Source organism: Tympanuchus pallidicinctus, unplaced genomic scaffold (genome assembly GCF_026119805.1).
Source record: "Tympanuchus pallidicinctus isolate F22 unplaced genomic scaffold, pur_lepc_1.0 scaffold3, whole genome shotgun sequence".
Taxonomy (NCBI): domain Eukaryota; kingdom Metazoa; phylum Chordata; class Aves; order Galliformes; family Phasianidae; genus Tympanuchus; species Tympanuchus pallidicinctus.
This window is the reverse complement of record NW_026294747.1, coordinates 79,229,231-79,250,444: the sequence shown is the minus strand read 5'-3', so window position 1 is coordinate 79,250,444 and position 21,214 is coordinate 79,229,231. Positions and strand designations below refer to the sequence as shown.

The 21,214-nt window shown below is 40.1% G+C and overlaps 1 protein-coding gene across 2 annotated transcripts in view; it reads right to left on the bottom strand.

Moving 5' to 3' along the window:
* The window catches only part of FAM171A1 (family with sequence similarity 171 member A1), an 85,148-nt gene that overhangs the window by 3,078 nt on the left and 60,856 nt on the right, over positions 1-21,214 (bottom strand). For both annotated transcript variants that reach the window (XM_052694983.1, XM_052694982.1), the window contains exons 5-7: positions 17,226-17,402; positions 3,007-3,123; positions 457-571 (exon numbers count right to left, since the gene is read on the bottom strand). In XM_052694983.1, coding sequence (XP_052550943.1) covers positions 457-571; positions 3,007-3,123; positions 17,226-17,402 — 409 coding nt within the window. The remainder of the gene's footprint in view (positions 1-456; positions 572-3,006; positions 3,124-17,225; positions 17,403-21,214) is intronic.

The window sequence follows — 21,214 nt, the reverse complement described above, 5'->3', positions numbered from 1 at the left end:
TTGCAAGGATCTCAAGCACCAATTACAAATTGGAGCAAAATGCCTGCAGGAGGCATATACAAAATCAGTCGCTAACATAGACTTGCTGATAAAAGTTGAACATTCTTTTTAATGCAGGACTGATTTTAAAAGGTCAGTTGGCAAGTGCAAAACAGGTACAATTGCAGAGATCTTGGACCAATACTTGTTTTTGGATATGAAGTTTTAGAAAACACAGGTATAGATGTGCACATTCAGCTTTCAGATTCCTTTAGCTACCGTGCTACCAGAGACAGGGACTGTATGTGCTGTAAGTAGCCAGGAACACATGAAATCTGATTTCAATATTTCTTTCCTTTTCAGAAATGCTTTCTTTCTTTTTTTATTCTAAGTACAAAAGTTTAAGTTTTTAATTTAATGAGTACAAAAAGAGCTTAATTTCCAACATGACCTAAGTAACCAGGACGTGAATCTTACCTGCAATAATACAAAAGGAGACACAGTAAGACTAGAAGTATGAGAGCCATCCCTCCTAAAATTGCCAAAAGAAACATGGTGTGATAGCTGGTAATGTCGTGCGTTACAACGGGACCTGGAAGGCCAGAAAAGAGAGTTTAGATGCGCAACAGCCTGCAAACAAGAAACAGCACAATATAAACAGAGAGGGACAGCTTCCCTGGTTATCAGGATGCTAAGCGAGCAACACTGCCGCTCATAGCCCTGGTGCCTATTGAGCAAACCACCTCTGAAGAAGGGAGCAAGTTGTGGAGAAAGCGTGTGCTGGTTTTCATGACTGCAAGTCCAAATAGATCATTCTGTGGAAAAGCAGTTAGTTTAAATGGGAGCATGCATCAGTGAATGCTGCCTTCCAGGTCCTGATGCTGACACAGTGCACTAAAGCTCTCATCACTGGAGAGAAGTCATCACTGCATCTTCCAGCACTGTAATGCACATAGCAGCACTGTAGCTAACAACTTCTCTCCAACGTTTGTGTTGCTTTGCACTGATGAGTATGTACATTGCAGTACAGGATTCACTGGAAGATGTGTTGGTGCTCTTTAGTCTAGATCAAGCCAGCCACGTGGATCTTCAGTAGCTTAAAAAAGCAAGCCACTTGCAAACCAGTGTTGTAACTCCAGGTTTCAATAATGCTTAGCAAACGTTCTGGCATACAAAGAAATGCACACGCGTGGACAGCATCTCTTCACAATTATGCATGTGTAACTCTGTTGGTTTGTAAAATCCTCCTCATGATTTTGAAATAAAAGCCCAAATTTCCATCTGTTGTTAATGAGGTACAGCACCAGCTGACAGAGTAACATGCATGCACTGTGGAAGACAGCAAAACTGAAAAACATTAAGGTTCTAGATCATGAGGTTTCTAAAACCTCATTTGTGGATCTTGAGTGGTCTGTAGAGCCACTGCTAGGAACACAAACCTCATTTTTGTCCATTTTTTCAGATAAGAAATCCAAACAGATTCAACAAGGAGACAAAATAAGTGAAAATACATTAGCCTAATTAAAAGAACATCAACTAACTTATGGTTGGAAAACCTAAATATTTGTACGTGCTATGCCACTACTACCCTTACATAATTGATTGATAATGTGGCTTCAGGAGATTAAGTAAAAGGGAGAAGAGAAAAATCATTTGAATTTTTCATGAAAATGTTGCTTTCATTGGAGCAAAGTGTTAGGAACTCTGATCTAACTGTCAGAAAGAAGGAAATGGAGAATACGAGCTGAAATTCTGCCATACAAGATAAACTGCAAGGACAAATGTAGGCCTTCTCCCGTCATGAGTTACAGGCTGCCTTCTAACCAAAGAATTAGGGGGCAAATGTCATGACTGGCAACTTCCTTACAAGCTGTGGCATTTGCTCAGAGCAGCTACCTTTTCTTTATGTACAGTTATTTTGCAAAATTCCATTACATTCAATGTGATAGTGCAGTGCAGATCAGGATAAGCTATCTAACCTCTGATCTACAGTATATCAGCTGAATATTCCATCAGTTTCATTTAATATAATCTTAAGTAACACAGCAAAAGTCCCAAATCCTCTACATAGCATGTACTGACTACATGGAACATGCAAGCAGATTTTAGAAACAGAGTTTGTTTCATTGGTTAGATATAGTTTATTTAGTTTTGCACAGCCAAGACAAGAACGTTTTCATTTCTACTGCTTGGCTTTCATCCAGAAAACCTAACGCAGAAAATCTCTAAGAAGAAGAGTATTTTGTTGGATTGATTTATACAGAAGTTATCTCTGACTTGTCATGGCTGAAGGCAAGAAACTTAAGGCTGCCTCAGACAGGAAAAGGGAAGAGCAAACTGCAACATTAATCATCTCTGTGGGCAAAGAAATACATGTAAAACACAGTTCAAAAGTTCTAACGTTATGCAAAGAGGCCTGCAGATGGCAACCAGTAAGCCCATCTACCAGTGTCACTCTGCTAATACACTTTCTGCAGCTTCTACCCTATGTTATTCATGGTATAATTTAACTAGTCATCAAGGTGATGCAAAACCTAAGTCATGGCAACCAGCATCTCCAGTATATTAAAAAAAAAAATTACAATCAATTCAAGAGTAAACTTCTGACCCAGGATGATGTTGGTTTTGGGTGAACGCATTAATTTGGGAATTTTTGTACAGAAACTTCATAACAATTATTTTTCTGTCTGCTGGATGCACCAATGCACTGATGTTGCACTTCCCCTCGTTTTCTAGCAATGGCTCTACCAGGCAGTGGTGACAAACACATCAAAGCAGGAACACTTTAAAAAGCTTTCCATTGAAATGATTCAGAGATTAGCATACTCAGTTCTGGAGCACAATGTTTGCCCCCCACATTCCCCAAAAGATTTTAGCCCTTTACTTTCAGATTTCTGCTTTCTAATAATCCATTATTGATCAAGCTGGGGCATCTCAGATGAGGTCATTCTGAAAAATATAAACGTTATATATAAATAAATAATTACTCAACGTTGGACATACCAGTGAAATTCAATTCCTTCTTACCTGGGATAGTAGGTGACATGGCTGCAACCCAGTAGCCCAGCTGAGGGGCAATGTAAGTCCAAGTCAACTGATTTCCTTCCTGTTGCACAAGTCCCAAACTACTCTTCAGCCACGTCCCTGTAAATATAAAGGTTGTAGAAAGGCATTGCACATGTATCCATACCTTCCTCTGCAAACAAGAGGAAAACCAAATGGTAACCTATGGATGTGCTTTACGAATTGCACGCATTGCTGTCTAGTTGGAGATCACAGCTTTCTGCCGCTGGCACTTGAAGACTCCCTGTGGCCTTTTCAGAAGGTCTGTACACAAAAAAGCACTTGAAATTAAATAAAATTCAAAGTTTCCAAAAGAAGTTATGGAATATCATCATTATTAGATTCCACTTCTTTGAAGAATTATATTCCTGGAGCTGATTATATGTGAACAGCAGATTTAAAAACTATGCCAAGAGACAGCACAACTCTTAGACCACACATGAGTTCTTCACACCACCTTTCTATGTTGTGCACTGGCAAGAGATCAAGAGATGGAAAGACAAAAGAAAATTCCTCCCCAAAATGCCAGTTTTCTTGTACTGAAAACAGGCTTATGCATGGCACTTGCAGTATATGTACAACGAGGTTTCATCTCTTTGACTCGGTGACATTAGTCATTCCAAGCATGTATACATCAGAAAATTCTGTTTGCTTGGTAATGGATGATGAGTTTTCTAAAATACGTTTCTCAAAGGAAATACAATCGATTTTTTAGAATTAGCAAATGTATTAATCATGATGTTTAGTCAGCAGACAGCTTTACAGCAGTGTGTTCAAGTTAACAAAACTCTTAAATAATCCAGACTGAAGACCTGTACTAGTTAAGATAAATTATGTTCCAATCATTGAGCTACAAAAAACTTTATGACAAAATCAGCCGTTAATCTCTTCTTGTAATTGATTAAGACTTTTGATTCTGGGGCAATGAGAGAAAGACTCACTTTGGGCACGGGCACAGGCTGCCCAGGGCAGTGGTCACTGCCCAAAGCGCCAGAGTTTAAGGAGTGTTTGGACTGTGCTCTGTCATTAGGTTGGAATTTTGGATGGTTCTGTGCAGAACCAGGAGTTGGACTCAATCCTTGTGGGTCCTTTCTGACTTTGGACACTCTATAGCTCTACAGTATTAAACATCCCTTATGGCTGTGCACTGCTGAGAGTTAAAGAATCAGACTGCAGATAACAGACAAGCTACCCACATGTAACAAGTTTGCCCAGCTGCAAGAAAACAGGACTGCGTGTAGGAAAGATCTGAGGCATTTTCCAAAGCTGCAGTCCTGGCAGTGAGCATTGCACTCATGCTATTAATGCAAGTGAGATAAGGAGGTTCTCTGCATGCTTTGGTGGCCACTACCACTACAGCTAATCTGCATGCAGAGAACCAATGCCTCAGCACTTCTGTAGGATCAGCTGTGTACTGCTGTCTGAAGGGAAGGCAGTGCCTTTACCTTACTCAGCTTCAAATGCTCGCTGTAAAGACGAGCTGCATCTTGCACTCACAATCACCTTTCTTTTAAATAGTCTCCTGTCTGGAGCTCCTGAGGTTTTTTTTTTTAATCAACTGTCACTCAGGACTGAGCACAAGCATTAGGTGTGTGTCATCTCTACATCTAGCAGTGAATGCAAACACATGGAGGAGTTACATTTTTTTTAATACCACTGAGATCTTGATTATTTCCTCCATGGAAATAATTTCTTGGATTACCATCCGTGCAAACCCTGTACATGTGAGAATGACTTTCCTGATTATTTCTTCTTCACTGTTGATTTGTCCTGTATAACTATACCTTTAAAGACAGCCATCTTTGGCTAATATTAAACCTGTCTGAATATAGTGAAAGGCTGTTCGAAAAATAAGCACTTAAGAGGATTTCTAGATCTATGTGACTATCACTGCCACATACTGACTCTGCATTTGAAATCAAGCTGAATCTGTGACCAGCAGGACAAAGAAATTACTGACAATCTTCTGTTCTTCAAGTATCATTTTCAGTCAGTACACAGTAGTAATGACTTGTTACTTCATCCAGAAAGTCATGCAAGACATGTCATGCTGATTCACAGAGACCAAAATCTATATGCAGTTTTGCTTATATGGCATCCATAAACATTGTATGAGAACACCCTGACACAGCTGTTATTTCACCAAAAACAGAACTGAACTATCCACAGTTGTTTGTGGGATTTTATAGAAAAACTAGGAACATGAGATTCATGTTCTTCCCCTGGATGGCCACTTTCCCTGCAGATCTTCTACCAGTGCACTTTTACAGAATGTGTCATACCAACAGCCCTGAACACAGCTGAAAAATAGCCCATAGGGTCACTTCTATCTCGTGCTTAAATGCTGTTTGGGAAGAAAAAGCCTCTAAACTTCAACTCCCCCCCCCCCCCCCCCCCCCCCCCATAAATTCTGTGGACCAAATAATCCAGACTGAAATAGTGAGAAAACTGCTACTCCAGACACAGAACAGGCACCAACTATTCAAATACACAGCTATGCGGAAGAAACATTAAGAGATTCAAAAGTGCTGACTGAAAAGAAGAATGCAAGGACCCAGCTGATGCTCATCGTGCTACCTCCACTTCTTTTACAGTCTCCAAACCCTTCCGATTCGCGCACAAAGAAAAGACATGCATATGTAGCACTGCAAAGTTCACTATCTTTGTAGTCCCTTTTCACAGTTACCTCTTTCAGCAGAAGCTATTACCGATTTCTTCACTAGGGGGAACTGGTGTCCAGCTTGCCTTACTCACATCACACAGCGTTCCAACGAACAGAATCCCTGTAATGCCTCTTTAAAAGTCTTTTGCTCAGTAATTCCCTGCCTGCATAATGCAGCGATCAAGGAGCTATCACAGGCTGCACTCTTATCGCAGGGAGCAGGGCTCAGCTGCCATCCTGCCAAGCAGCAGCAGCTCAGATTGCTCATATTTTAGAAACAAAAGGAATCCCAGTATTTGCAATGGAAACAAACAACAAAGTCAACTGCACAAGGTCAGCTGGGTTTCATGTTTGTCTCCTGCTCACTTAGATCACTTGTTTTTGTTAACCACTGGATACACTCAAGGAAATGTAATGGTTGTTATAGCACTTGTGAGAAAACTAGTTGCTTCCCTCTGTACACATAACTAAGTTTTAAAATCCTAAGAGATACATCCAGTATTGGATACCCTCAGAAAGTTGTACGAGGTTTCTGTTGATCATACCCTACAGGTTAGCATGTGAGGACAGCCAGAAGAGATTGATTTTTTAAGTGGCACTGACACAAGTTCCTTCACCAGGGCAATGCCAAGGGTGGGCGCCTGGGGGACACAGGTAAACAATTTCATCATCTGCCTTTCTTAATACTTTCCTTGTACAACCGTTTGCTAATAAGCTCGCCTCATGCTTCTGCCATCTCTCACCTACAGTTCAGTAATAAAATAGCATCCTCTCACATGGTAGGATGAGGAAAATGAGGAACTCCATCTTCACAGTGGCAGCAGCAGAACAAGAGGGAATGGAAGCAGCTGAAACACTGTATTGTTTCTGTGTGTGCTGCGCTGTATCGTTTCTTATATGATCAAATAGCTGGAAGCCAACACAGTATTATTGGAGGGAAATGACTTCCAGTATTGTGCAGTATTCTGCAGGCCCCTCAGGGCATTTCCAGGTCTCTCTCACATTTCATCCTTCATAGGTTTCTAATATCCTGGTCACTTTTCAGCTATCAGTAAACACCAAGCAGTGTTCTTGTAACTCTCCACGTGCAATACCTCATCATAATGGTTAACCTGGCACCTTCTACCAAGGCAAACGCAATCACTCTGTACTAGTCATACTTGTAGCATTTCAAGCTGCTTTGATGAAGCACCCATTCATTGCTTTGCAGTGACAAGAATCAGTTCTTTACTGTATCCTGGATTCCTCCACGCAGCAGGAAACACAATGTTCTCCTTCTCCAAAAGCACAGCTAACTGTCCTCTGTGTCCTCCTGTACTTTCTGGTATGCAGGAGCGAAAATTGAGAGGCAGAGAATAAAGAACTTCCATTTTGTCCTCTCCTACCCACTGGCTTGCAAAGAGAGCCGTATTCATCTCTTCCGTACAGGTAGGACTACAGTTGCCAAAGAGTTAAGCAGAAACATTTAGGAGGGAAGAGAGGTCTTATCTCCCTGCATGGCTAAGTGTTAGGATATTTTAATTCATTATTCTCCAAACATTCTATACCATCTACTTCCTTTTTTCCCACAAGTCAGAACAACAGATTAGCTCTACTGCTTGCTCAGTTAAATACAATTTGTAGCAGTTGTTAAGTAGTAAACAATATGTGATTATAAACAAAAAACAGTACAAATGTAATGGAACTGATAATCTTTGTTCAAGATTGATCCTGTAGTTCCAAAGAAACCATACCAATGTATCTTTGGAGCAGAAAGAGCAACGTTAGTATGATTTGTCAGTGCTGCATGCCTTGGGCGAATTTGCCATCAATTCTTAAAGAGTGTCTGGTGCTTCATGGAAAATTTCTATATATAGACACATTCCTCCTTATAGATCATTTTTACATTTCTCTTCCACTTTTTCCTCTATTACTGCTCAGAGTAGCCAACATGCTGATCCAGGACTCAAGTCAGGGGAGCTGTCTACTGGCTCAAACGAATGGTAGGGGGAGAACAGAGAAGTTAAGTTTTTTGATTTTAACTCTTTCCTCACACAAACAGAATATATACATACATATATATATATATATATACACACATATATGGATATAAATTACATTTAGTATTACTGACACTGGAATTCATGTTGTCATTTAACAAATTTGTTCTTAAAAATCTTTTAAAACAGCTGCCAGCACTCCTTCCCACATTTAACTTAAAATGAAGGCAAGAAAAGTACTACCATAGCATAATTCATTTATCATAGAATGGGCTGGGTTGAAAAGGACCACAATGTTACTCTAGTTTCAACACCCCTGCTATGTGCAGGGTTGCCAGCCACCAGACCAGGCTGCCCAGAGCCACATCCAGCCTGGCCTTGAATGCCTGCAGGGATGAGGCATCCACAACCTCCTTAGGCAACCTGTTCCAGTGATTCACCACTCTGTGTGAAAAACTTCCTCCTAATATCTAACCTAAACCTCCCCTGTCTCAGTTTAAAACCATTCCCCCTTGTCCTGTCACTATCCACCCTCATAAGCAGTTGTTCCCCCTCCTGTTTATATGCTCTCTATTGGAAGGCCACAATGAAGTCTCCCCAGAGCCTTTTCTTTCCCAAGCATCATTAACCATCATCAGTACTACCAAGAATATAAAAAATGAGAGGACTTTAAGAGAAAAACAAATTAAAAAAAAATAATCAAATAAAGCTGATATTCTTCTGGCTGAAAAAATACCCAAATATCAGAGACAGGTTGAAGATTTCAACAGAACAGCAGAAATAGGTTCTGCTAGAGAGAAGTATTACTTTGCAGCAACTTTGATTCTTCTGTTTGGCTCAGACCACTTTCCAATGGGAGCAAGAGATTCCTATCCAGAATAACTTCAACATCAAAAGGTTTTATATTAGATCTGCATTTTAACAAACATTCTGCACTAAAAAATGTCTTTTTGTAATTTAATTTAGCTTACTTCCAAATAAGATTGAAAAACAGCACAGCCTGCCCCAGACAGGCAGCTACTGCAGAAAATCCTTTACAGAAAAGCTCTTCTGGTCTATTTCTTTACTCAATCAGGTCACTGCACGTACGGCCAGTCCGCCCAGAAAAGAGATGTCCTATTGTCTTCAAAGACTCTATTCAGTGTGACAGCTTGCTGGCTCCTGACAGCACGAATGGGTCTGCTTTTGTAGTCTAGATGCATGATGCCTCCGAACAAGACACTACTTTCATAGATTTAAAGCTCGACCCTATTATTTTACATTAATCTGTAGTGAAATCCATGGAAACTCTGGCTTCCATGTGTGTGACCGTGCACGCAGATGATCACATGCTGCTCCATCTCAAGTAAATGGCAAACTTCCTAATGGCTTACGTGAGGCAGGACTGTGCTTAATGCAGGCAGAACTGCCACACACGGCCATCTGCTCTAGAGAGACACATGTGACTCCCATTAAAGTCAAGAATAAAGGAGACAAATGCCCCTCTTAGCCCTGTGTGCTGACTTCAATGGGAGTTTGCACACTGGCATCTGAGCACAGAACTCAGCCCTCTGGGGGAATGTGCAGCATTGCTTGCTTCGCACTAACCTTACTAAGCTGAGCGACTCAGAGCCTTCCAGATCATTACTGCTGACTTCTCCTTACTTTGACTGTGTACTCTTCCTATCAGTGATCAAAATGATTCTGGTAAATGACAGAGTGCTGTAGTCAGCAGTTCCTCCTAAGGACAGTCATAAAGTCGGAACACCACCAGTCTTTCAATTTATGGTAGCTATGGTTTCTTCTCCATAAATTACTTTTCCATGTGAGCATTTGCTAAGAGCATTTCCACTGACAGAATACTGTTAGCTTTTTACTTTGCTGCTTTTAAACACCAAAAGGTATCAAGCAGGGAACCGAAACCGTGCCACTTACAGCACAAATTATTTCCTTCCAAGAGGTCTGACAAATCAGAGGATTTAATTAGCCAGAGAGCAAATTAAGTATAATCCCATTATATAAATTTATTTTTATTCACAAGATGATCTTCCACGGATAAAAGATTCTTGGAAAAAAAAACACAGATGCTTTTAACAGTTCTGTTTAATAGTATAGATGTTTTAAACATTTTCTAATGAGAAATGTTTTTCTTTCAGCATGGATCCCCTCTATGATGTCTGTGCTGTCTGGTAGAAACGCCCTCCTTAAGCAAAGATTCATGGTGAAAGGGAGGTGTATGTGTCAAAAGGAATGAACCAGGTTATTATCAGACTGTCTGTGGGACTGCAAAGGATATTCAGAACACACTACCAGTGTTTCTAGAAGTAATTGATTTAGACGCTTCCAACGGCAATGTTATTATGGAGAGTTAATCAAGGTCAAGTTTGTGAAAACAAATTCTTGAAGTATGTTCTGACATTCATAAATTGTAGCTTTTCATTCTACCAGCTGAAAGCTGCTTATCGTGTTTCTTTTCCTGGCAGAAGATCACCTCTAGTCTGCATCTGCATAGCAAGTTTAACTACAAAAGGATGGAGTTGTTTGGTTTTACTTTTGTTCTTCTAAGAAGCTAAAAATCAAGGAAATGGGCTGAAAATGTCATTCTTGAATATTGGCAGAGATTACTCTCCTCCTCTCCCTCCCCCCAATACATATGAGCTTAAAAATTGTTAGTATTTCAGTTAATATTACAATTTTGTTTTTGGAGTTGCTAGGCAACATCAAAAAATAAATGTCCCTGCTCTAAGCTCATGCCTTCGTTATTCTTCCACTGCTACAGAATTTGTAACTCAAGCCTTCCATGGCTCAGTTCTGCTATTGATTTAGCAGCACCATCTTTATGTGGTGTAAAGAAAACACACTTCTAACATATCTGGAAGATTTTTGCAAAGCCTAACAGTTCGATTTGTTAACTAATGGCTGTGAAGCTTTGTAATTTTTGCAACCTCTACTCATTTTTGCATTAAATCACCTGTCAAGTATTTAACAAAAGAACACGCAGTTTTCATTATCTAGTAATTTTAATTGTGTCAGGGGAGAAGGCAGGTACACTGCACTCTCACTTCAAGAACTGCTTGAAGTGCTTTGGTCCTCTCGATATTTCCTTCCAGAATGCCAGAACAGAAGTGACTCGTTAAATAAAATACTTCCATACATTATTATTGCTTAGTAATTGTATTCCAAAAGGGAAAGCTTGGTCATGTTTGCCAGACCACCATCCTAGGCCAATACAGTACCTGAAAGACACTGCCTTTAATTCTCACTTTCTCACATTATTAATCACTTTCAGTCAGCTACTGACAAAATTACTAAAGCAGTAACTAAGGATGAGTCAATTCAAAACAGTACATGCCTTTTCTTTCACTCAGCCACACACCACACTCACATTTTCAGGCTGGCAGTGGAAGCAGAAGCACCTTGAGATTTGATTTGCCATCCCTAGGCTGCAGAGGAGGGCTGCCCCACGTCTTCCTCAGCTTCTTCCAGTCCCACTGAGACACTTCTCTCCTGATGTTCCCTCCTGCTCTGCACTCCTGCCACTATTCCAATTCCTCTCAAGCTCAAAATTGCTTACTTGCACAATTGCTGTTCTCCACTAAATGAATTCTGATCTCTATCTTGTCCCACCTTCTACTGCATGACTTCTATAGATGGAGCTACAGAGCTATCTGTATGATACAACATCCACCATTAAAACCTGTTCGCAGAAGCAATGCTTCAAGTTTTATTTCCTTGACAACACAGAGGTTGATTATTTGCACATACCAAATTTTGGCACCACCGTCTGCTTCATCACCACAAAATGCCATACCATGTCTGCTCTGCCACCTCTCACACAACTCAGACTGCACAAGAGGTGGGAAGAGGATCAAATAATCCCCTCACATCACTTGTACACTTAAAAACACAACATTCATTTAAAAACAATGTACGCATCAACAAACAAACTCAACCGCCTCCTCTGTTGTGCTGCACCTCTCCAAAAGGCACAGTGAGAACATACCTCAGTGAGCAATGCTGTGAAGCACTGGGGGAAAAGCTTCTTTTCCTTTCGCTGCTGAGCTCTCTCTACCACTCTGTAATTATATCTGCACCTATTATGTAGACACTGTATATGGAGTAAAGCTGGTTTGGTAGCTGCCATTTCTATGGCAACACGAGATACAAAGTTCTTTGAAAGCAGTTAAAAATCTGTATTCCTCAGTGGATTTAATTTTTAAGAATAATCAAACCTTGGCAGTTGAGATAGAAAGGGATTCAAAATCAAATTGTCAGGAAACTTGCACACTATGCAAACAGTATAAATGCCTACTTTGTGGAGGCTTAGTTTTTTCCATGCAGTTTGGAAATGGATCTCTGTTATCAGTGAATATGATCTAGAACCAAATGTTCTGGATCTGGTTCTACTGCTTGTATTAAATCCTGACTTTTGGGGGCAGGGAACACATTCACTGTGTTCATAATAATAATGCATTTTTTTGGTGGGACTCAGGACAACACAAATGACAATTACAGTAATGGAGTTATTATGCACATTTCCCATGTAGCAAACCCAGAACCCACTCAGAGCACATGAAATCCCAGATGGCACAAGCAGCCATACGTAGTCCAAATGCAGTCCATCCGAGCCCAGTTCAGAGTCTGCTCTCATACCCAGCATCAGATAGCCCACCAAACAAGACTGCACCTATTTCTGTTAAATTATCCTATGTCTGTTGTGCAGTGTATGAATGTGGTGGCAGTGAGAAGTTAAGTCCATCTACAACAAAAAGGAATGCATTGTATTTTTATGAAAATGCAAGTCATCCTGTTCTTTGGAAGGATTCCTTTTACCACCAATGCAAAATTTAAATGACCTTTATGAGTCGTCTTATTTACAAATAATAGACAGGTAGATGTACAGATGCTTACATTTTCTCCCTGACTGTAGCTGTTCCTCTTCCCTATGAGTGCTATGAACAAAAAGCAAGCATCACTTCACCTACATGATATGCAGCAAAACTATATTCCAGTCAAAAGGTTCTGGCAGTGTTTATACATTCATGCAACTTCTTTTGAGCACAAAAAATATTATCTTCATTTTGCTAAGGAACAAGCAGGAAACTTTGACTCTACAAAAATCAATGGAAATTCTACCACTGAAAGCAGTACATCACCCACAAAACAAAAGTATCAGACTTTCCAGTGTATTTAGACATCTATTACAACATTAAATGCAGTCAGAAACCACTGACAAAGCACAGCAAGAGGACATGAAGTATTGTTCTTTATAAAACTAGTAAGAGCTCCCCAAGATACTCTTCTCTACATTCTGTAATCACTTTACATAAAACATGGTTGAGCTTTCAGGCACTGGAGAAAACCTCCTCCTCTGTGAAGAAGCTAACAACTTAAACACAACAAGGTCATGTCAAAGACTTACACCAAGAGTTTGGGGAGGAGCAGAAACAGAGAAACAGTATTCTGAACTTCCCTTACACATTAGTACACAAAAAGGAACACAAATTAAGGAAGGAGGAGACAAAGGATGGAGGTGTAACCCCTTCACACCACGAGTCCTTTGCATCCACTGTTGGAAACAGCGTTGAAAATATTGTCCTGTTTCTTGGTAGGATTAAGAATCAACCAAATGCATCACAATTGTCACTGAATAACTAATGAACCCTATTTCTGTATTACACACTCTGCATTATTTGGTAATATTTTTAAGTCCTTCCTACAGCTCCAGACATGCATCTACAGGCAACATAATGCCTCCATACCACGTAGCATGAAATTGAGAACTTAAAACAAGGAGTCTTACAGTGTTGCTTACTGTTTCAGATGAAAAAGCAGCACCTTAGCATAAAACAAAAACCATTCAAATGGTGACAGAGGAGAACACAGCTGAACGACTGCCATGTTACCCAGCCTAGCTGGTGGGAGCTGGAAAACACACAGGAGGTACCAACTTTCATTCCTACTCAGACCTGTGGTATTCATTCCAGTACTCACAAACGGACAAGGCTAGAAAGAAGTTCTGGACAACAATCTTGTGTCCGGGAACAAGAAGATTAATTACATTGCCATAAGTCCTACTGACGTCAAGGCAAATGTACAAAATCACAATTCCAGCTATCCGTTTATGGATAAAGAAAAAATAAAAGCTTTTCATCCTCTTCAGATTTTGAGAGACATAAGACAGCACTAAGAAAATGAAAAACAAAAGCTTCACTGAACAACTCTGATGATAAAAATGAGAATCTGCATCTGTTCCGTTCAAAACTTTGCGTGAATGATGAAATAAAAGCACTCTTTCAGAGCTGCATGGAATACGAGAGAGAGGGGGGCATACCACAGTGCAGAAAGATGAAGTTGTATTTTAGTGTATGTCTTCACAACATCCGTGCACCTACGCCTGGCATTACCAACACCAACACTTGCAGCAGAGAAAAGTGGCAGAGTACTTCCAACACAAGAACAAGGTTGTTAGGGTCAATACCACTTATTTATCCTAAAACTTCTCCATAGCATAGTTAATCGCTGTTTATGTCATTAATTATTCAAAAAGGTACTACTGCTTTAATTCCCACTATGCACACAAGGCACTGCTAGGCAGTAAGTTTGTTTTGTAGTGAAACAGCGTAAAGTAGATGCAGCACCTTGTCTTATTTTGATGTCAGCCTGCTTTTTCTGGCTGTTTCACCAGTGCCAGTGGAGACACTCTCAGCCTCAAGCCCCTCACTCTATAGCCCTTTCTCAGTGAAAAACTGGGAATCACAATTCAGATTGTTTATGGCAAACGTCCTAAGAAGCTATTAATTATATTTAGCTACTGTAATATGAAAATATGCATAGTTTCTGCAGAAACCATGAAAACCTCTGCGCTTCCAGTCAGACACCACTTCATTTATACAAGTGCACCATGAGCTCAGCATAATGTATGTGATTGTAAGAATTCAGACCCATTCCTATTACTTCTGTCCCTTTCTCCGCTCTCTTCTCCTAAAAGTGAAAAAAAATCTGCTTTCTAGAGCAGAAATTATACTTGATACAGTAATGATGACAACCACATGGATTCCGAACAAAAACAATGGCTTGCACGAACAAACGCCCACTGTACTGCAAATACGCCAGAGAGAAGCACTGCATTATTGTCTGGCAATACATTCATGGTTTTCCATCTCTGGCACTTACTCAATTTTCAGATACAAGTGTGAAAATTTAAGCCGCTGAAAAGCCATTAAGGACAGACCACAATGTAATTAGCTCTGAAAAAAACAGCTCCTGAAATGAAAGGCAAAAATCAGAATAATGAGGTTAGAGGGCCTATCCCTGACAAGGCACAGAGCTGGCAGTGCAAAGGGTTGCAACAACTTACTTGCCTGGTAAGCATTTCTCCAGTATGAAGCCATCCCAGTCACAATCCAGCCTCCGCGCTTCAGATTCCGAGCACAAGAGGCACAGAGTATGACAGGGTACCCCCCTGTCAGTGCTACATATGGCTAGTTTGACAGCCCTTAGGGTGCTAATGCAGCCCATACAAGATAGAGTAGCTGCTCTACTTATTAAATCAGTCTGTTCTAATTTAAATTGGTTGGGATGTGGCCAAAATTCTGCTAGAACTGGCATGCTGCAATCAGGGCTTAAATAAGTCTTTGTTCATCATCTTTGGTTGCATGGAAAGATGCTTACTTCAGCTGAAGTGTGAGCTGGAGCCTAAGGATAATGTCTTCTGTACCTTCCTCTCCATGAGTTTGTGAAGTTAAGTGGCCTGACAAAAAACTTGTTTTGTTCAGTAGTCCTCATGCCTTCTCCTCCCTACAACACAAGTGATCCATTAGTTTATCATGAACTTGTGTCCAGACCAGGAGCCTCAAGCTGCAGCAGTAATTAATTAACCCATATTGATCTACACTACATACTAAACACTGCACACTGTAGGGTAACTAGCTCTTTATATGCAACAGTAAAATACATCCATAGTAAGAGAGAACTTTTGTGGCCCACTGCAGGGGCATGGAAATTTGGCTGTAAATGAGAAAGCTCCATAATCAAAATCAGAGGGTTTTGACCAGCAGTGAGTAACTTGCAGTGAGGCAAGGTTCAGATGTAACACAGCTGGCAGGAAGGATTAGGGATGGACTGTTTCTTACGGAGAAAGTAAAAACGTGAGCCAGTCTTACCAGCCTTGCCTTTAACAAGGGAAAACAAAATACTTTCTAGAATCACAAATCAAAATCAGTGTCAAGCAGAAGGTAAGTGAAATGCACTGCTAGGGCACCACAAGAAAACCAACATTTCCGCTGTTAAGGGAAACTGTGAATCCATTTATCACACACTTTTTCTACTACCCAATTTTGTGCTGTATTCAAAACTACTCTTTATTAAATCCTACTGCTTTACTCTCTAATACAACTGATTCCCAACAAGTGATTTATCAGGCATGGTATTTGAAAAAAAGCCATCTATTTCAGCAAACAGAGGCAGGAAGGAAGCAAAAACGTTATTTCCCCTTTCACCTCTCTCTTCCCCCCTCCCTTCCCCTTCCTCCAGTACAATGGTTTCAGGCTGGTTGTTCACTTCTGGACGTGATCACACACTGGCTCAAAACCCGTGCCTTGCAGGGACAAAGCCCCATTGATTATCTGCACAACCCCACATTATCTGTTTCCTTTTTCTTCCTCTCTGCCTCACGTCCTCTGCCGTTCTACCTTCCAGTCTTCTTTCTTAACTCCTTTTTTGTAACAATCATCTGGTATTACTTCAGAGGACGCAGTGAAATAACTGTGGAAGTGGAATTACCAGGACAAGACTTAAATGCTTGGTCCTTTACACTTTGAAGGTATAAAGAAGGCCAGCATAGGATACTAGCTAGCAATGGAAAAACAAACCCTTATTTAAAAAAAAAAAAAAAAAAAAAAAAAAAAAGAGAAAGACTAAAACACAGATTTCAGGAGAAATCCTGCTCACAATAGCAAGTTACCCTGCAGTGTAAAAACTGGACAGCATTTTACAGATTATACCAATTAGGTATTTTGTCATATCAAAGTGTTTTAATTCACCTACACGTACTTTCCTGATGGTATTAATCAATCTCAAAGGAATTTAGAAAAGAAGTCACTATTATATTTCCTGTGTCAGACAGGAAACTGAGTGACAAAACAAGAGATGGACCAAAGGTCAAATAGCTGACTGGTGGCAAAGATAAGACTAGTTTCCATTTCTCCAGACTTCCAGTTCAATACTGCAGCTGATACAGTTCTCTGTTTCTCAGTGTCTGCCTGAAATCAAGTCTCTCAGGATAGTTTTATGTAAAACATTTAATAATTTCAAAATGCTACGTTTATGAATTTTTTTGTCAAGAAGTGGCACAGAATGCTACTCAAGTATATTTGCACAAATACTACATGTTACTTGAATAAAACAACTCCATCTTCTCTTCTTTTAGACAGAAAGCATACTTTTTGTACACTCCAGTGAAGACTTTACTATGTAACATAACATAAGACAATAAATGTTAGTGAGACATTAGTTTCAGATAGATGAAGCCTTCTAGGGAATCATAATTAAATGTGACCTACCAACTTTTTGGTCAAACCTCCAGGCTGGAACGTGTGCATTGTGCTTCAAGTTGCTGTTTGTTGGCAGAGGCACTGTTACGTAGATGGGGCCATTCACTGGGACTGGAGTACCATCACTGCTGAGAAGATGGACGCTGACTGCAGCGACAGGGGTGAGGTCATACCTAGTGCTGTTTCCTGTACCAAGAGAATGAACGAAAATTATGACTACAGACTTTTCCAAAGTTTAAGACATATCCATTTGGCTCAGCAGCACAGCACCAAATTGATACATTTCTCAAGGGAAAGTAGCATTAATCTTCCCCACATTACAAAACTCAGAACCAACAAGATGCATATACTTCAGAATTTTCCAAAATCAAGTGAAAAATACAGAAGATTAAAAAATCACAGCACAAAATCTCCTGAATATACTTTTGAATCTTCATTTGCTGTAAAATAATAAATACAAGCATCACAGCCACAATTACAGGAAAAAAAAAATCTCAGCACCTTATTTGTATAAACCTACATTATGACACTCATATATGCAAGGACACTGCAAACATGATTGCTCATGTTTAAGAATGCCACAATATATTTTGTCTGGGCTTCCACTGAGATAAACCAAGATAAACGGATTATTAGGACATTATGTATACAAGATAATAATTATTCTTTATGTTTCAACTGTATGCCAGTGGAAATTACTTCCCCACACATGATTTAAAGAAATATTATAACCCTGCAGGTATGTAACCAAATGAATCGATGACAGGAAAAAAATAAGGAAGATGTATGTATGTATTCAGGGGAAAAAAAGGTTTTCTGGTACTGTTTAACCAAGATCTGGAGCTCAAAGCAATAGCAGCGAAGACACAGACCGTTCAGTTCTGCAAGGGCTTGAGCCCATTTGAGCTCACACTGCTGCTAAAGCTGCTGCCTGCCCGCAAGTGCTGCACGCTTTGGTTGTGCAGCTGCTGATCCTGGCACAAGGCTAATCTTTGTCTGCAGGTAAGGAAAGGAATGGGGGTGTTTGGTTGACAGTGAGAGATTACACCCTGCCTGTAACCCTGCCACTTTATGCCAGTAAACTGCCTGTAAAAGCACATTTTTGCCCAACACTCATCTGTCCATCAGCTACACCAAGTCACAACAAGGGGTCCTCAGGAACATACAGCATCTCAGTGCCAGTCCTCATCAGGCCAAACATATTCTAGACACCAGTGGGAAAGCAGTAAGACATTTACAAGATCTCGTAACAGACGGCTTGTAGAAATGGCCCCTACCCAAATTGGATGTCCCCAGTGACAGCCAGCTCACCGAAGTTAAAGACACCACCAGCAAAGGGCAGAAAGAGTGGAGGTGGCAAAAAGAAAAAAAAGACAGAACTCAAAACCCCCCAAAATTTTAAATTCTTTGAATTATTCTAGAGACACCGAGCTCAAGACATGGGAAATAACCACAAGTAACTCTGCCTGTGGCTTATTTACTACAGCATCTACTCTGACACATCTTTCCCACATTTCAAGGACAGCATTCCACAGCCAACAGGCCAAGGAGGTTTGGAAGCAGACCCAAGTGCACAGATATGCTTTGATCTCCTATAAACTGAGGAGCAGGAGGACTGCTTCCAGAGGGCCTGAACTGCTACCTGAGAAAACAGGTGCATGAAGATGGCCATATAAGAGAACCAAGAGGTAACAGAAAAAAATAGAAAATAAGGTCTGAGAATTCAAATACAGGACAGGGGAAAGATGCCAGCCTACCCAAGAATGGATATTATGAGCTCCAACAGTGCATGGTATCACACCTCTACAGCCATACAACATGGAGCAGAGAAGAGGGAATTGGTGGGAAAAGTTGTTCCTTTATTCAGTTATTTAATCCACTGCCTCCCTGTGTACCTGTAACTGCTGTCCCACTGATGCCTGCCCCCAGGTCACTGCACTTGGGTCACTGAGCTTCTCAGGCAGTATCAAAGAAATAAATTCCTCTTGCTAATTCTTGGTCACTTTCTAGCTTACACAGATTCCTAGAGACAAATGTGTAACTTTAGATTTAGAAACCTTTAGATAAAACTAAAACTAGGTTATATTTTATACTGTATTTATTTTCAGATAAGGAAAGCTTTGAATTTTGCTTTCATTCCTCTCTTGATAAAGCATACTTGCCTAATATGAATATCCAGCCCCAGAAATGCATCCTGGTGATGAAACACTGCTTGCATCTTTTTTACTTAAGGAGCACTTAGCCTTTGCTCTGTACTGGGCTGAAGTTACATTAGGACATGAAGTTTCTGAAATCCAGGGATCTTTGGCAAGTAGAAAAAAAATCCTTCAGTTTGCCATCCTGTACGCTATGTAAATGTCCATTAAAAAGATGAATTTGTCCCCTTTCAATTGTGAAGGTAAATTAAAATCAATGCTTATGAAACTCTCACATGCTGTAAAACTGATGAGGACATGCACAGATTAAATGGGAATGGACTTCAATAAATGTCAACTTTCATTTATTTGTTGCCATTTTTGACTTCTGGTGACCTGTAAAGAGCTCTAAAAAACATCAGAGGAAAATCCACTGTGACTCAGACGTGACACCCTACAAACCCAGCAGGAGAAATGATAATTAGCCAGCTTTGTCCGTTGTTGCATGCAAGTTTTCACCCAGCCTGGTCAAAAGGATATTTTGTGAAACCATCCTACTGTTCTCCAGCCAGTGAATACTACAGAAAACAAGCTAGCACTATATGGACTGATCACTACTTTCAGCAAAATGTTTGAACATAATGTTTCAGCAAAATAAATTTCAGCAAAATGTTTGGAACATGCTTGGTCATGCAATGAATTTTTACTGGCCCATGTTACAACCTCAGCATCCATTTAGGATTTTGTAAAAAACTGCTGAACTCAGACAAAATGTTTTAGTTAGAGCAACTGTAAAGTCACTCTGGATAAATACCAGCCAGAGAACTGAGCTGATTTAAACAAATGAGAGAACCTCTTTCAAAGTCTACAGACGTACAAAGAAACTGTGATAGAACACAATAACAAACCATTAGGTAGAGGGGCAGCATTCAGCAAAGTTGGTTAGGAATTCTACAGTTTTTTGCATTTTTCTTCCTGCTTTGGAACAGAAAATTTTAAATTCCCATCTCATCTTTTATTCCTTCGAAAGTTTTTCAGGTGACATCTTTACCATGTCACTCAGAGATGAAGAAAAGGAAGTCAATCCAAGGTGAGGACTTTGTAGTTTAATGTTCTCACAGCTAGAGAAACTCCTACTAAAAGTAGGCTATCTACACTATAGTGCACATATGAATATATTTGTAGTTTATACTATTCCACAGTAGATGCCACAGCATTCATAAGACAAGGCTCTTTACAGTTTATTAGAACCCATTTATTTGCCACTCATTTTGGTCTTTTGGCACATAATTTTAACTGAAGGTTAATAAAGGTCAAATTAAAGGCATCCATGCTCAAAAAGAAAGATCCCTTCATAGTCTGTATATACAGACAACTACAAAGGGTGCACTAAGCTGTTTTGTAGGAGGCCAGGTGGTTAAAACAGGAGGAAAGATGATGCCCTGGTTGTGCAGCTCCTGCAAAAATTGGTCATGCCAAAATGTCACTAAATAAATGCGTGGGAAGCTGGTCTGCATAGCACTGAGAAAAGAATTGGGAGAGAGGAATTCTCCACACATTATCCAACAGTTTGCTCAGTGGGTTTAGAGATAAAAGGAAAGGAGGTGAGGAAGTAGACAGAGAGATGAACGTGATAAATACGTCCCCTCCTTTTAGAAAGAGATAAGAGATACAAGAAGATGTCTGAATACAGACAGCCAGAGAAAACAGAAGGTTGAAGATGAGAATGAGGAAATGACAGGTGAAAGGATAGGATGAGATGTACTCACTGAAGCAGACAGAAGGATTGGAATAAGGTAGCAGACACATTTCTAATTGTAATAGAAAATGAGATATTCAGATATGTACAAAGGGAAGGGGAAG